The sequence below is a fragment of the Rhipicephalus microplus genome, unplaced genomic scaffold (genome assembly GCF_043290135.1).
Source record: "Rhipicephalus microplus isolate Deutch F79 unplaced genomic scaffold, USDA_Rmic scaffold_21, whole genome shotgun sequence".
NCBI lineage: Eukaryota > Metazoa > Arthropoda > Arachnida > Ixodida > Ixodidae > Rhipicephalus > Rhipicephalus microplus.
Window position 1 is genome coordinate 3,037,359 of NW_027464594.1, and position 17,504 is coordinate 3,054,862.

At 44.1% G+C, this 17,504-nt stretch overlaps 2 protein-coding genes and 1 long non-coding RNA gene across 6 annotated transcripts in view; 1 reads left to right on the plus strand and 2 right to left on the minus strand.

The window, feature by feature from the left end:
• Positions 1 to 23: 23 nt before the first annotated feature.
• Positions 24 to 17,183, plus strand: LOC142785350 (uncharacterized). Its single transcript, XR_012888931.1, has 2 exons — positions 24 to 145; positions 17,026 to 17,183. It is a non-coding gene; the product is annotated as an uncharacterized LOC142785350 (long non-coding RNA).
• LOC142785349 (U6 snRNA-associated Sm-like protein LSm1) lies at positions 143 to 906 on the minus strand. The gene has a single exon (XM_075883831.1). It carries the CDS (start codon positions 741 to 743, stop codon positions 336 to 338), a length of 408 nt encoding a protein of 135 aa, XP_075739946.1. The 5' UTR covers positions 744 to 906; the 3' UTR covers positions 143 to 335.
• LOC119169799 (3 beta-hydroxysteroid dehydrogenase type 7) overlaps positions 7,177 to 17,504 on the minus strand; it is a 30,943-nt gene continuing 20,615 nt past the window's right edge. For all 4 annotated transcript variants that reach the window (XM_075883830.1, XM_075883829.1, XM_037420816.2 and 1 more), the window contains exons 6-7: positions 14,878 to 15,023; positions 7,177 to 13,540 (exon numbers count right to left, since the gene is read on the minus strand). In XM_075883830.1, the coding sequence (XP_075739945.1) occupies positions 13,121 to 13,540; positions 14,878 to 15,023 (566 nt within the window). In that variant the 3' untranslated portion in view covers positions 7,177 to 13,120. The remainder of the gene's footprint in view (positions 13,541 to 14,877; positions 15,024 to 17,504) is intronic.

Consider the following 17,504-nt stretch of genomic DNA (forward strand, 5'->3'; position numbering starts at 1 on the left):
ACAATGTCCGTTCAGACTTTGACACTCGGCAAGATGAAGGGTCAACGGCCGATAAGTGGGCGGCCACGAAACCAATGCTCGCACTCGCAGCACCACAGAGCGGCACTACTTTCCTGTCAAACACAGCGAAGACAAGAGCCCCTGAGTGAGTGAAAAATTTTTATTCACGCAAAAACGAAACTATCGCGCCACGTTAAGCAACAAACGTTTCCTGTTGTTCGTGAGTACTGAATAAAAATGAATAAACTAGCGTGTTCTCATACACCGCAACGAAACGTTCTTGGACGCGCACAACCACACGCTTGCGGTCTACGAGCGCGCGCAGACGCATGTCGTCAGTAATCGTCGTGAGTGATCTCGTGGTGATAGTGCAGCCCCCGGTCTTTCATGGCCTTGGCCCTCTGCATCTCTAGCTCCTGCTTGGCGTCCGCCTCGACGCGCTGCACCTCGAGAATGTCTTCGACGCTCACTTCTTCGAGGTCGGCGTCCTTCTCCTTGTCCTCGTCGATCTCGCCGAGCAGAACGACGTTGTCGCCGCGTATGACGAATACGCCGCGCGGAATGTCTCCGTACTGCCTTCCCACGTGTATCCTCTCGACGGTCTGGTGCAGCACCAAGTTTGCGAACTGGTCGATGCTCCGTAGGTAGCCGATCAGGGTGCGCCCGTCGCGCAGGAACACGAGAAGCTTCTTGTCCAGTTCTTCCAGTAGACTGGCGGTGCCGGGCAAGTAGAAGAGCGTCATTGTCTCGCGATGCAGTTGCCGAAAGTCCGCCCGCGCAATCACTCGCGAAGCGATAAATTCCGTGAAGTAATACTAAACCATGACAGAATATTCCTTCGTTGACCGGTGGTGGTCCGTGCGGAGAAACGTGCGGTCACGTGTTTTGCTTACGGCGCCCTAAAACGCGCGATCAACATACAGCAACCTTCAACTTTAAAATTTAGAATTAAGAATTTAAAGTAAATAGTTTTTAGTTGTTCTTAACTTACGTCACTAAGTACTTGTTTTATGTAAAAATACTTGTTTTTCAGAAAAACATTTCTTTTGTTTTAGCACTTATGACAACCTGAGAAAGACCGCGAAGTTTGAAATAGTCGTCATTACACGTCACGTGGACAAGCTCCAAGTTTTCAGTGAAATTCAAGCATGTTCTTTGCTTGAATAATATTCTATTTATGACATTGTATTAAAAGAAACATTCGAATAGAAATAACATCTTCTAAACAGAGATATTCAAAGCAAACTCTAGGTTATAAACTATATAAATATGCAAAGCTTAACTAATATAACCGGACTTCTTCATAGGGCTCTGCAATAACGCTAGTAAGTTACTTGCATGACGATTTCGGATCGTTTCAAAACTATTCAGTGTTCTGTGGTTTATGGGCCTTAAAATGGTCACGGGACGGCTCTAAGTAGAGTATCAAGTACTCTAAATCGTAACCCACATTTTCTAAACCCCCCCACCTCCACCCTTCTTGCTATGGTCGTTTCCTGGTTGAAAACGGGACGGCTTTACGCTCTCCTATAGCAGAGTACCAAGACTCAAAATAGATAACCACTCTATCTAAATACACAGCAGACTTTTTTGCTATCTTTGCTGCATCTGTCTTTTTTTTTTTCTTCATAGTTAAGTACGAAATACTCGAAGTCGTTCAACACTTTTTCAAAGTAAGCGCCTTGCTCCGAGCGATAGCCCATTCATCCGTAGGAGGGTGGGGGCGTCACCGGCTCTGAGCTGTGCGACAATTTCTGGGTACGTCCACTTTGTAGGCGGTGACTGAAGTTACCGCGCCGAAGGGCAGCCCCTTCGTTAGTGCCGGTTCACGCTAGCGGCAAGCCTGCCGTAGACCGGCGCCGCCCGCAGGAGAACTGTTCGATTTGCACGGCAAGCTACTCCGACAAACATGGCAGACCTTCCAAATGCAGTTGTCGACCGCCTCGAATCTATCAAGCAACCTCCGTGCGCTCTGTAGCTCGTAAACTACGAACTAATGCTTCCATTTGCATTAGACTCATGTCCTTTAACATTTACAACACAGTACTCGAATCGATTCGGCACCATTTTTGAGAACCATACTCAAATAATTGATGTTCTAAAGCACGCCTCCCCGAAACTCGGAGGGCATACATTACACGTTTGTTGTTGCTATAACGTTGCATAACTGGCGCCACTTGTCCAAACGCCTGCTTTGGTGACGTCATTTTCAATTGTTGTGCGTTTTTTTTTTTTTAAATACCGAACAGGCGAAAATGCTCTATTCAAAACCGCGGAGCAAGGCAGCTCGAAGTGTCCCACGGCAGACGCCACGGAGGAAGAAAAGATTCTTTTCGCCTTTCCACCTTTCCTTCCTCCGTGGCAGACGCAGACAATGCGGAGAGGCGAAAGCAGACGACGCGGCTCAGCCATGTCGCTCGAAACTCGCTCGCTGGATTCCGTGCCGACCGGTTGTGCTCTCGCGATCTCCGACGTCAGCGTAGCTCTGGCCGACTGGGCTGGCCCTACGTCATCTCCTGACGCCGACCTCCGACGACAGCGTAGCTCTGACCTACTGGACTTGCCCTATGCCATCTCCTGACGCCGACAAGAGCTCTCGCAAGTGGTGCCCCGTCCTCGGACACCTGTGACCGTGTTTCCATCTTTCCTATCTCTCCTATCCCCTCCATATGTCCTCGCTCGCTGGCTCAGCGCATCTCTCTCTCTCTACACCTTTACTTCTACAGTGAGGCATGCTTGCCTCCAGCGTGAACCGGCCCAACAAATCTTCCTTCTCACCAGACCCTGGGAGGGAGGAAGTGCCGGGATGGACCTACGGATGATTATGGGTTGATGAGTTACGGGAGACTCTGGGACAAACTGCCTCCGGGCAGCGCGTCAATTCCTATCTGACAACTGCACCTAAATTTGTCGTACACAATGGGTCGGCTCAACCACGTACAGCCCGCCCGAGAGTAATTATTGTCGATGCAGCCAGGGACGGCTTTCAGGTCTCCCATAGTAGAGTACCAAGTACTCTAAATCGTTAACCACTTTTATTTAAACACACCTTGAAGCATGCTGACCGGGACAGCTAGTGGCTCTCCTATAGTAGAGTGCCTGTATTGTGCTCTAGTGTTCACAATTTATTCTAAACACACACAACAGGAAAATGACCTGTTGTAATATTACTGATGTGAACTGTCTGTAATAAAAGAAGTTCAGCTTTTCTAAACACCTCTATGTTATGTAAAACAAAGTAATGCTGCTTTCTTGGCATTGCACATATAGCTTTGCCAAAGTGTGTGTGCCCCATGGATAAACACAATTAATGTGTAACATGCATTTATTTTTTAACTTACTTTAAATAAGCTGTTCTATAAAGTATTGAATGCAGAGTTAATGTTGACCATTTACGTTAGACAAAAAACTGAGACAGGGTTACTAAAAAGGGAGGGAATGTAAGGTGTACGTAAGTATATTTCACAGTCGTAATTAGGAATAAAATATGGCATTTCTGATTATAGTGTGAACTCCAAAACTAGGCTTGGAATGAAAAATGAGCCAAATCCCACATCTGTCTGATTCAAACTAAGCCATGGAGATTCATTGAATCATCACTGTGTTAAGAATTGTGCCCAAAACGACCAACACGGCCCCCTCCAATCTGTTTCATTTGTGTCCTACCGTGCTTTCGTTCCGCACCACTAGATGATTGGTCATTATGGCGGCAGTGTTTCATTGCAGAAAGGCATCTCAGGTTGAATGGGCAGCCTAAGCCGGTGGGGTACTCGACTAAGGCTCTCCTATCATAATACTCTCTGTATCAATAAAGATTTTCTGTCCTGTTTTGTTCTGCAATTAGTTTTCTAGGACAATTATTTTCCTTGTTTTTCTTTGTAGTTATAGGTGTTGTAGTGCAAAGCTTGAATGTGAAGAGTACGGAGCCGGGTTTCCTACTTCTTTCTGCATATCAGTGTTTTTTTTAGTTTTGCCAAATGCAGCTCGAAGACAGTATATTTTCAATAAAAATTAATTGGATGGAGCATATTTGGCACCGATCTATTGCTCGAAGAACAAGAAGTGAACCAAAGTGGTGCGGCATACATTAAGCAAAGAAGTGCTGAAGCAGCTTTTGAAGGCCTTCAGTAGATGCCAATAACAATAAAATTGTGCGCCATTTGCCTGGAAGGACCACTCACTCTACAAGTCATTGCCATTACAGCCATGCAGGAAAGGACAGCATCAACAAAGGCTCGTAGATACGTAGTGTTAACTTTGCTGCAAATATTCCCATATCATTTGTTTGATGTGATTTCGACCTCATTCACGAACTACTTCAAGCCCAAAAGGAATGTTTCTACAGTCAACTCTCGTTAATTAAAACTCGAAGGCACCTCTAAATTTTGTTTGAATTATCAGAAGTTTTCAGACAGATGATTCTGGGTGAGGTTACACCACAAATTATGATTAGACATTGATTTTATCACAGTTAAAATTTTTTCAAGAATTTTTAAACTCTAACTGCACACAATGAACAGAAAGCAGAGATGCAAGGTCTACAAGTTTATTGGTTGTTTAGTGCTGATCAGACCTTCTAAAGAAACCGTGAATTAATCGCCAACTGCTTCATTGCTATAGGTACTATGTGCCTTCAGCACAAAGCTCTAGCTCTATACCAGTTGAGAAGCATCACGGTTTACCATGCGCGTGCTTTGTTTCATACATTTGTTTACTAGCAAAGCCTTTTTTCTTGAAGGCCTGAGACATTTACTTTTCATTTTTAGACTGTTAGGATTATATAAGCACATAAAGTTTTAAATAGTAGAGGGAAAGCAGCAGATATTTTTTGGTATGGAACTGCAAAAAGTATGGATTAACTGAACGATTGAGTATAAATTAAGAGGCCTTTAAATACATTGAAAGAATAGAGGGCGAACCAAAGAATTGAATTTTCTTTGAATTAACCGAAGGTATAAATTATCAATGTTTAAAGTTTTGAGATTCTACTCTATCTATAAGAGCCAAATCAAAAATTTACTCCTGAATATTGATTCAAAGTATTGCCGTGGTGTAAGCTCATCGCCTAAAAATTGTTGTAGCAGGCCTCGTATAGTCAGTAGCAAGAAACTGTGTTTCTTGGTTTCAGCTGAAGTGGGCATCGCTCTTAAAAAAAATCATTAAAACCTGAGGAAGTCACGCAGTGGTTTCCATTTGTAGAGTTTCGGCTCCTATATTTACCAAACCGTCGATGACGTTAATGTTTAAAATAAACATGTAGGGTTTTCCCAGCACAGGCAGAGTCTTCTTGGGGAGATTCATAAACTTGGTGTGCAACGTGTACGCTACTTTTTGATGTGCTTTACAGACTTACTGCTTGTTATAGCGATCAAGACACTGTCGTCTACAGAGAGTACCGTCAGGTTGTTTTCCTCTTCAGATGTACCGACCGAGTTGCCGGGGAAGTGCAGGTGGGAGGAGAAATCGTGTGCTCTGTGGGACACTGGCACCCCCTGTCGTACAGTGCTGGAGCAAAAAGCTTGTGTCTGAAACATTTTTAGCAATTTTAAATTTATTATTGCAATTAATTATTTGTTATTACTGTTAATTACAATGTTTTACATCTCATTCATTTATTTAAGCCTGGTTTTGAGCATTGCTTGCTACGTTGTAGGCCTATATAGAGCATTTCAATGAGCATGACCTCGGCACACGAAATCCATCAGTGGACAAGGAGCCGGGGCAACACCACCTAGATTTTCTAGGTGGTGTTGGCCGGGGCCCCAAGGTATTGCGCACTTATAAAAGCACCACAAGCGTCAACTTCCCTTCCCTCCTGACAATTGCAAGAGCTCCAATCAACACTTCTCACTTATTTTCATGTCACATGTTTCAGATAGCTAACCCTTTCCCTTTCTTTAAAAGGGACACTAAAGGGCAAAACAATTTTTCGCGTATTAGTAAAGTAAAATTTCAAGATTCCGAAAACACCGCTCTTACCACAAGACAATGTTTTGTAAAGTAGAAAACATGCGAAAAGAAAATGCAGGTGGAGGCGCCACCCTGAAATTCCCGCAGCAAACACCGTGACGCCGTAGATTTCGAAAGCATCAACTGTGTCCTACATAGCTTCTAATCGATGAAAATGGAGTACACTGTCATCTGTGGGTGCCGTAGACATAGCACATGATGTTTCAGAAAATTTCATCGATCCAATGTTGCGAAAATTCGAAAAATATTTTGAAATTTTCAACATCATGTGTGGAAATTTCGGCACGAAATTTAAAAATAAAACATCAACCTTGATTTTCTCGACTAATAGCAAATTTATTATAGCAATACTTATGGCATTACAGTTGACAGAGTGCAGTTTGTCAATCTAAACCAAGTCGCTCCTTAGTGTACCTTTAAAGACATAGGTATGAGTAGCCAGGTTTCAGTTGAAAATGCATCCTGGTAAAGTTCTTCTGGGATTTTGACATCACAACTCAATCAAACACAATGTTTTAGGTTGCACCGATGTATATTCAACTCTCAATATGGGTAATACTTAAATTAGCAAAAAAAATGTACTTGCGGTTCAGGCGGCAACCAGCAAGCCCAACTGCCTTTCACAAGGGCACCACGGTTCTGCAGGCAAACTCAATATTTCTATGGTTGTAAGCAACACAGGGAAGTGCTGTGTAATTGCTTTAGGTCAAATTAATGTTTCATTGAGTATATACCACACTGTTTAACTCATATACCGGCGGAGGTGGCGTGCCTGTATAAATTCTAATGCGACCTACCTGGAAGCTACTCTGACGCGTTGTTCGACTATACATCAGGATCAACTGCCTTTGTAACAGTGCCTTAATTCAGTATGCAAAGCGCACATGCTTTGGACTATTGGCACTCCTACCAACTGAATTATTAGATGCTCTTCTTCCATGCAATTATGAGTAATATGCATTTTTATCAGTTATTACCCGTTTACATATAATTTTACATGATGGCGCAAGGGGAGTTAGCTACGTGCTTTGTGACGCACATCCCGTATAATTCTTTCAATATGAGCTCACTGAGTTAAATTAACGTACCAACACGCTTGGCATCCAAACAATGACCGCAGTTTGGCCTTAAATTACTGCAATGGCGTGCAGAGTGAAACATTGAGCCATTTACCAAAGCAAGTTGAGGCACACATGGGCACAGTGATTCAGAAAAATAACTTTTATTGAAAAATACTACATTCCACCATTCAGTATATGAGCTTGTTCATAAAAAAATTGGCTCTTGCATCAAGAGACACCGGCACCAAGTTGTACACTTGTCCAAAAGCACGGGTCACCGAGGGAAATAACGCAGGAAAAAAAAAAAAAAAAACGACCGTTGGGAAAGTTCGTACATTCGATTGTGGATGGTATTTTGCACAAAAAAGTAATAAAAACCGACAAAAATGAAGAGAGCACAGACTGCAACTGTCTGTACTCTCTTCCTTCTTGTCTGTTTTCTTGTGCAAAATTCCATCTACAAAAAAAAAAAAAGATCCATGTGAAACAATTTGTATAGTATGGAATGAAGGACATATAAAAGAAAACAGTGCATTTTCGTGAATCACACTTAACAAATCTCTACTAAAGTCTGCTTTGACCACATTTTTCACTAACTGGACTTCAGAAATCCATTGGTCCCACATGAGTGAACTTACATACAAGCATTAATAAATGTTTGCACAAAGTTGGTACCGGCTCATGCACAGCCTTAACTTTTACCTTGAGCACACATTAAACCAATCTGCACATATATATTTATTCTCATGAATAACCTGCATGAAATATACGGATAGTTCGGAGATAGAGCTGGCATACAGGTCATACAAAAAGTTAGGTTAACAAGTTGGCTTCACGGCAGTAATTCAAAGAGGGGTATATGTGGGATCCCACAGTTCACTGTTGGAGGGTGTGGATCATGTGCAGAGGCAGGCTATGCGCGAGAAAGTACGGCGTTATTCGAGGAGGCACCGGACATAGTTTGTATGGTACTTTGAGACAGCGTAGGTTACAACATGATGGCCGCACGAAATATTAGGATGATTGACGAATGTGCAGAATAAGATGGCACACCCTGCCTACAGTTCAAATAGTATGATGCTGTGGTCTACTATGACGGGACAGCACACCCAGGGAGGTCCAGCCTCTTCTTGAGTTGATAAATAATAACAAAAAGAGATTTGTGCAGACCCTGCCCCTATGTCACGTACCTTCCACCTTAAACTTGTGTACATGTACAAATGCATATTTGCAATCAACAAAAACATTAAAATAGCACCACAATGAATGGTCACTCCACGAACATAGACTACATTGAAAGAGAGAAGACGACCATTCAATACACGAGGGTGTGACTCGATCAGATGTAACTGCCAGGTGAAGCCAACATTAAAACTCCCAGCACCAATGCAACAAGATAATCTACGAGAACCAAGACAGTGTTTCTACAATCTTCAGAAAATCAAGCCAGACCTCAATACAACATTGAGGTTAAGAACTTCTAGACAAAAAGAAGCAAATAAAAAGATTTCGCAGGTTATACTTTCATTCAGTCAACATTCTGCAGCTGCATTCAAACCAAAAATGTTAGATCAGAGTCGATGCTGGCTACAGTAAAACAAGCAGTTGTGCGCTCATATCTTGCGTCAATTGTGACAGCGAAAAGTTAGCTCACAGCTTGTGTGCATACCCTTGCGCTCACATCGTGCGTCAACTGTCAGCTAGAACAGTCTAAAATAACACATTCCAAATGTGCTTGTATGTTTAGTTACTTGCTCTGTATTGACGGGCATTCACCCGGCCAACTCAATGTGCCAATTCCATACGATTCGGAGAACGCATTGGAGTGACAGTATGCGAAACATGTTGGTAATTTAACACTCTTGTGTGCATACCCTTGCGCTCACATCGTGCGTCAACTGTCAGCTAGAACAGTCTAAAATAACACATTCCAAATGTGCTTGTATGTTTAGTTACTTGCTCTGTATTGACGGGCATTCACCCGGCCAACTCAATGTGCCAATTCCATACGATTCGGAGAACGCATTGGAGTGACAGTATGCGAAACGTGTTGGTAATTTAACACCTGTGTCACGCAAGTGCACTTGATCATGACCACAGCAGACCCAAATAAGATTTCTGGATTGAGATCAACGATCTTTGCCACTACACTGCCGAAAGTAATCCTCACTGAATTTGATGCAGGCACCACCTAAATCCCCAATCACAATGTGCGCATCACAATCCCCTTGAGCTCAGCAAGGCCTTATCACAAATTAAAGTGGCACCTGATTCGAATTGAGCCTAATCGAGGTTGGGCCTGCGCATGATGAAAAGTGTTAGTTGAACATTGGTATAAGTTTATAAAAGTTGTTTAGGTGCATAGCAAACAACTCGTGGGTCATCGAAACTTGTGGATCTGTCACTGTCCTGTCCAAAGTGCAATGCTTGTTGCTGCAGTTTTGCTATGCGTGATTGAGCCTTATCGATATCAGTGGGTGGGTGCACTGATACTTAGGAGGGACGTGCAAACGGAATGGTAAATTTGGTCAGAATGTTCAGTTTTTCTATAAATGGGATGACAATAAGAGTCCATTAAGTGTTGTAACTCAAGTTAGATAGCTCAAGACCGATTTCAGTTATGATATAAGCACAACCAATGACACCTTCATGATCACTTTATTTTAACTACTATAAATAACCATAGTAGTTTTCATCGCCACATCTCCCCTTAATGAAGGTACTTCTGTGCCGGACGTGACTTCGTTATTGCAAAGCAATATTGTGGTCCGTGCCAGTCTTAGGCATGGCTTCTGCAGTGTAGCTATGAATTAAACACACGTGTACTAACAATGACAAAATTTGACCATTCACCATACCAGATATACACAATCATGAAAAACACAGCAATGTCAGCGCACACTTCCCACCAAAGCTGTACTTAAAGCATGATGACCAATGTTAAAGAATGATAGACATGAGCAACCAGGATGTTCTTGGCATGTAACACAAACACCTAAACTACTAAATGCCTCGAGAAAATACAACTTGAGCAGCGGGTGCTCTCATTGAGGGCATTCAACGGGGGTAGCTAGGGGTATTTTCTGGAAATACAGAGAAAAATAAGAGCGAGCAAGTTGCTGGCAGACAAGAGTTGAATGTCTCACAATTGAGCAACATGACAGCTTTCAGGTCATCCAGCCATTGACAAGCATCATCAACAAGTACAACAACGTTCTGACTGAGAAAAGAGCACTGGTTATGTGCAGCAAGATTTGTAGAAGATTTCTTGACGAACTGTTGGCCTCACTTTTTCGCAGCCAGAGTGGCTGAGATCACGGTCATGTGCGCTTTTCAGCATGTATTTGAGGTGACGTGGCACTGATGGAAGTTCTCGCCTTACCGTATATTGCCAATCATAAGTCGACCTTTTTTTCAGTAAGGGGGTCGACCTATAATCAGAGTCGACCTATACGCGAAATTGTAAAGTCAACTAGGAATCATAAAGTCAACTTTTCTGAGAAGTCTGATGAATGTTCGCCGTCCTCGGATTCACTGCTGTTTGACACATCGATAGCATCAGCTGCAGAGGCAACGGAGTTGCGACAACTGCTATCTCCCAACTCGTGCACGCCACTTCCGGAGCCAGACATTTTTACGATCTGCCATGACGATCGCGAAACTACGGTAGAGCTATCTATGGTGGGAGGTGTCAACAACGACGTGTCGGAAATACAGCATTTTTTCATGATTTGTCGCCGACTGCATCACGGTTTCAATGATGGTGCCACCGCATCAACGCGTCTGTCGCGAGAGATCGGCAACAATGCTGGCACTAGCCGTTTATGGTTATGACAGCTGCAGAGGCAACGGAGTTGCGACAACTGCTATCTCCCAACTCGTGCACGCCACTTTCGGAGCCAGACAATTTTACGATCTGCCATGACGATCGCAAAACTACGGTAGAGCTATCTATGGTGGGAGGTGTCAACAACGACGTGTCGTAAATACAGCATTTTTTCATGATTCGTCGCCGACTGCATCACGGTTTCAATGATGGTGCCACCGCATCAGCGCGTCTGTCGCGAGAGATCGGCAACAACGCTGGCACTAGCCGTTTATGGTTATGACAGTGCATTTGGCTCGCGAAGAAACGCGACGTGCCTTTATCACTTGCTAACAATGTGACATGCGTTTCTCTGTCGTGAGAACCTCGACATGCATCTCTTGCTTGCAAAAAACATGAGGTCTATCGTTCGCGAAAGACATCACATGCATATCTCACTTTAGTGGACAGTGTGCCCTAACAGCACTTGCTGACAAGTCAATTAAAAAATTCAAATTTCCCGCTAAGCACCATGGGTGTCTCAGAGAAAAGCTGGCAGCACCGTGTGGGCTGGCAACACTTTGCAGGGAACTAAACCGCATGACCAGTCGCCTGTGCCCCACGCATGCGTCCAAAAGCGTCTTCACGTCTTTTTGCCCATAGAGTTTCCTCAAATTAAACTTTTTTTGCACTCATGCCTGTTCGCCATTTCTGCATTTCGCCTCGCTAGTGAACGATGGTGTACACAATTTGCGAAGCTTCTCAACAGATGCCAAGATGCCACTGCTACACTGGCAACAGTACAGCGTTGCTTTCAAGCAGCAAGTGATTTTCTATGCAGTGTCGGCAAGCAATGTTGAAGCAGGGCAGAGGTTCGATGAGTCGGAAAAGTACATGAGGGAATGGACAAAGCAAAGGACCAAGATATCCGCGTACGCTGCGACACCCTGTTCTTTACGTGGACCGAAGTCTGGACGATACCCCACTGCTGATGAGGCGGTTCGAGACTGGGTTCACGACCAGAGAAGCAAAAGCCCGAGTGTTTTTCTACGATGTTATTGAAGCAAAAGCACGTACTGTTGTGAATAATATGCGCATCCCTCTAGCCAAGTTTAAACCGAGCTCTTTGAGTGAAGTGGCGCAATGGGTTAATGATGCCTGGTACAGACTTCCAGCCGACATACTCCGGCCAGCGTTTTTCATGTGCGGCATCTCTGTATCAGCAGCACCCCTGCTGACAGCAAACAGCAGCAATGGCTCACAAAATGGCAATGACTGTGACTGCTGCATCCTTCTTTCAAGCAACGACAAGTCGTAAGCGATGTTTTTGAAAGACTTACTGGTGCATTGTGGCCGCAGCATGAGGCTGTGTTCGAAGTCAACATTTTTTTTTTTTTTTTGCCTAGAAAGGGTTGCACGTTGGGGGATCGACTTATAATCGGCAATATACTGTAACAGACATTTAACCAAGGCTGTTGGCTGACATCCTACTAAGTAATAGGGCAGTTAGAACACGTGGCTCGCTGCTATGAGCAGTCTGGTGCAAGAAAAATAGCCTAGCATCATCTCCTTCAGACAACTTGTACTAACGAAAGAGCTGAGACCAGCGCTACAAATCAGGCACTGTCAAGGTATGATAATGAACTATTATCATGCAAGCTTGCATTGTTTAGTATGATTAGTAGCTAGTTATTGATGTGAAACACCACATGAATGCAGCACCACAGGCATGATACTTTGACTCTAGTATATAAAACGATTGCACAGCTACAGGTTTGCAGACATGGCTGGCATGAAGCAGCGTGCAAGTGTTAACCCAGGATGTCTTGATGCTGTTCATGAACAACGTGTTGAACTTGTTCTTGGATTGAAACTTTATGAGGCATGCGGCATCTCTAGGGAGGGATGGAGGGAAGTTTTGTACTACCTGAATGAATCACCACGACCAAGTATCATGGCTAGGGTAGCTTCTACGAAGTTTTGCTAAAGAAAGTAACCACAAATGTACTTTTCTGACGTGGTTTTGCCCTGGCATATTCCAGAAGCATAGAATGGGTGCTGTGTGCATGCTGAAACAATCTGCTTTGACGTGAACAAGAATGGAACGAGCTCGTAAATACACTACCCTACAAAACAGTGGTTGCCCGCCACTCTTACCACATTAACACAGCCCCGAAGCCGCTTCCAGGAACTTTTGGGAATGACAAGTTAGCACTGATACAAGCATGGCGGGGACTGCTAGAGTGTGAAGTGGCGTGGTCAGCTCCTTAACAGCGACGAGACATCATCCTGGAAACTGGAGCGACTTGTAGTAGGAGACGGACCGCTGGACGGCCTCGTCGGGCGTCACGTTGGGGTAGTAGTTGAGCCGCAGAGTGGCCTTGGTGCGGTTGAAGAAAAGTGAGGTGCATATGTAGGTGACGGCCGAGGGTGGAGGAATGTAGGACTTCGGCCGATACAGGGGCCGCACCAGGCGCAGCACCAGTGCAAGCAGCATGAGCACCAGGATGGCCAGCAGGTAGGGTACCGTGTAGTCTGACAGGCGGCAGCCCTGGCACTCGACGAATGGCCGCAGGAACTCGTACATGTCCTCGAGGGGCGTGTCATCCGTCACGTAGAACACCTCGCCTGCCACTGACTCGTCCACGGCCAGCTTCTCCATGGCTCGCAGATGTGCCAGGGCAGCATTTCCCACATAGGTCACCTGTCATTGCAGTGACGAAAAAATTATCTGGCATGTTGTTTAAAGGAGCAGTCCACAAAAGGACAAATACGACGAGTACATAAAATTACGCATGTGCAACATCTGTGTTTGCATATTTAGTGTGTATGGTTTGTGTCCTTTTGTACGCTGCTTCATGAAATGTCATGATTACAAACTAGTTCATCAGTACAGATCAAAGTTGTTTAATGTTCTGTTAACCTTGACGGGGTTTAAAGGGACACTAAAGGCAACTATTAAGTCGACGTTGATTGTTGAAACAGCAGTCTAAAAACCTCGTAGTGTTACTTTTGTTTTAAGGAAGGGCCTATTTTGAAATAAAATCAAGTTTTAGTGGCCCGCATCGGGTTAGCCCACTTCAAGTTACCTGCCTCAAGAAGCAGACCGACCGGGCCGATTCACGTCACTGTTGCCATGCAAACGTTGCTCGGCTTTACTGTGCTAGTAGCAGCAGAACAAAAGCAGCGGGAGCCACAGCAGCAACAACGGCTATTGATCAATTTCCCGCCATTGGCTTCGAAATTGCAGACATTTTTGTTTCAACTGCCCCCCGCCCCGCTAGATGGCACCACATGTCCCGTGTAACCACGCAAAAATTGAATTTTTGAATTGTTCGCGCCATTTCCCATAGTAACATCCGGCGGTTTTTTTTTTATGAATCAAACAGAAACAAACAAGCAGCATTTTATTGCATCTCAATGTACGGAAGGTTAGTGCTGTTAGATAGATTACTAGTGATTAATTGTAGGCGGTCCTTCTGATGTCATCAAGATCGTTTTGAAGATATCCTACTGCGGCCCTTGTGTTCTTGTGCATTTATTTTAATTTCTTGGTAAGTAGGGCACTGTTGTTGATAATATTGTCATTTTAGATGCCATATATTGAGCTTTCACTCTGACCAAAATTGTTATTTGACTTTAGTGTCCCTTTAATGTACCAAACATACTTGGGCTATGAGAGACGCTGTAGTGAATGACTTTCGGTAACTTCCGACTACTCGCAGTTTTTGAATGTGCACTGAGACAAAGCACAGTACTGTCAGTGCGCAAGGACTCTCGCCTACTGCGACTAAGGTGGTGCATTCAAGAACTCCAGGTGGTCAAAATTAGTCTGGAGTTCACAACGACATGCCTGAACAGTAATATCACAGTTTTGGCAAATAAAGCACTACACTCAATGTTAATCTAATTCTCCCTTGATATTATATCATTGTGTACAGCAAGAAACGTCGCTTCGCCACTCAGTCTTCTCTCGCACGTCATGCAAACCATCCTCCAAAAGTAACACTATGACAACAAGGCATAACTATGCCCGCATACCTGGAAGCGCTCGTCGACGCTGCGGATCTTGGTCAGCGTGTTCTTGGAGGACTTGGCAACGCGCAAAAACTGCACCACAAAATGCTGGTCCTCCTCCCCGTACATTGCAGTTGGCCGGAGTACCAGCGTGCTGAACTTTGTGTGACCTGTGCATCACAGAGTGAAGGCGAGACGTGTCATCATACCGCTGCTGCTCAGAACAAATGCACCTCATCAACCGCAACAACAATGCAGATCTTTGTGGACTGGTTAGTCTTACGTGGTTGCTGGCAAGATAATCACTGGTTGTTACCGTATTTACTCGTGTAATCCTCGCACTCGCACAATTCTCGCACCCCTCACATCACCCAACAAAAATACGATTTCTTTTTTTTCCTCGAGTAATTATCGCACCCCCGAAAACTGCCGCAATAATGTCGTCTGCTCTTTCCAGCCACTGATGATGATAGCGCACGTCATCTGGCGACATCTCTTAAATATCAAGCGTACTATTGCACAGAGATTCAATCCAACTCAAGCCAAGCCGAAGTGGCCAGTACGCGTTGCGGCGTGTTTTGTATGTTGCGTCGGTAACCTTGTCAAGTTATGAGGCGATACTGAAGCAGTACGGCTGCTTTCAAGTTGCAAGTGATAGATAATGCACTAAAGAACGGCAACACGGCCGCCGGTAGGCCCTAGGGATTGATGGTAAACTTTATTTCTTAAGAAGGAAACTGCAGACAATTCTGTTAAATAGCCATCAGCCCAATACTGACGTCCCACGCTTACCTCTTGAGGGCTCCTGTTGAGCGACGAACGCTACCGCTACGCCCGCAACATCCGCAAGCTTTGCGTATGGTATTCTAATTCACGACTATTTGCTTCCACTTTTTATGTCTCAATTAAATCTTGTCTTATGTTGAACCTCTGCTTTTATTGTTGAGGTAAGTTTTAAGTAGTACTTCATAAAGATTGCTGTTAGTTGTTGGTGTGAGAGTTCCTATTTGCGGCCACTTCATTTTCTTTTTCCCTCTGTACGTTTTCGTAGAAAGTTTTCCTCGCGTAATTCTCGCACCCCCCAACTTTCGATCGGTTTTCCGGCAAAAAAATTGGGAGGATTATGCGAGTAAATACGGTATACTCGCCAACCCAGCACAGCACAACTGGTAGACCATTACACACATTATGCAAAGGTTGCAAGTTCCGACCTGCCGAAAGTTTGTTTTTTGTTTTTACTCTTTCATTGTGCCTTAATTAAAAAATTACTACAGCTAACATAACCCATCCCACAATTATACTAGCCTGACATCACCTAGCTCATAATTACTGAGTTAATGTAACCTGACCAGCTAAATACCGAAACTAACAGCACCTGTGGTTCACTACCTGTCGTCTTCTTACTACCCCCAAGAACGAACACTGGCGTTGCTGCGGTCGCGGCAATGTGATGTCACGGCAAGGACTCGCCTGCTCCACCGCCGCTTGTCGCCCTTATCTGCGCCCGCAGTGTACCCGCTCTTCAGCGATGCAGTGGTGATTACTTCTCGATTTCGTGATGCAAATCGCTGAAGGTAGAATGTTTCACAACTAGGGAAAGTTATCCAAGCTGTAAATGGTTTTTATAATTTAGCTTAGGATAGGCAGACAACCATTTGAACGTAAGAGATGCTGTGAAAATGGTGGTGTAGGACAGGAAGACGCACATTGTTTTCATTGCGTACGCCAATAAATGGGTGTTCATAAAATATGCTAAGTGGTGCTACTATGATTAAAACTAGGCATAGACTCTGTGGTTAAAACATATGCATGCCAAAGTATCCCAAGTGAAATTTGGATGCTTTCAGTTAACTAAATACATTGCGGTTTATAATGCTAGTTACATCTCTGTCTGAAAATAGAGTTAAACCAGGATATAAGGAAATTGAGAAATTTTTGAAAAATTTGTTTTAGAGAGGATCTCGTTATATGCAGGTCCGGTACGAAAATTTGAAAAATAAATGCACAAACTATACAAAAAGGAAACTGAAGGTATGGCTACCCAATACACTTATTTAGCAATAAAAATCTTTTGTATTATTGCGATACCAATTATATTGGTATCGCAATAGTGGGCACGTCGGCTGGCCGCCTGTAACAGCCATGACCAACCCTTTGGTTTTCCTTATGCAGTTGCTCCTGGCACGGGCGATATTCACGGCTGATGCATCAAACAAGCTAGTGGATTCCGTCGGCGCTGCGCTGATCTATCTCGGCGACTGCACAGAAATGGCATCGCTTGTTCTCAACTCTTGGACGCTACCACCATCATCGACTGACGCCTATATAAGCTGTCCAACATCACGGCTTTCCTTCAGTGGGCACGTCGGCTGGCCGCCTGTATCAGCCATGACCAACCCTTTGGTTTTCTTTATGCAGGTTAGTAGCAAGTATTCCTGTGTCTAAACTAGTGATCCTTGCTTTATCTAGCTGACGTGCCCCACCAGCTTATGCATGTGTTACCTGTACGTGCGGAACATAGTACTGTCTCTATTGAAACTTTGTGGCGATATCGAATCGAACCCAGGTCCGACTACCGAACAAATGTTGAAAGAACTTCTTGAAGGCCAAAAGACTATGCATAAACGACTTGATACTATAGAGTCGGAACT

Excerpts from the sequence above, each read along its gene's own strand:
- LOC142785349 (XM_075883831.1), bottom strand. The coding sequence starts at position 743 with ATGACGCTCTTCTACTTGCCCGGCACCGCCAGTCTACTGGAAGAACTG.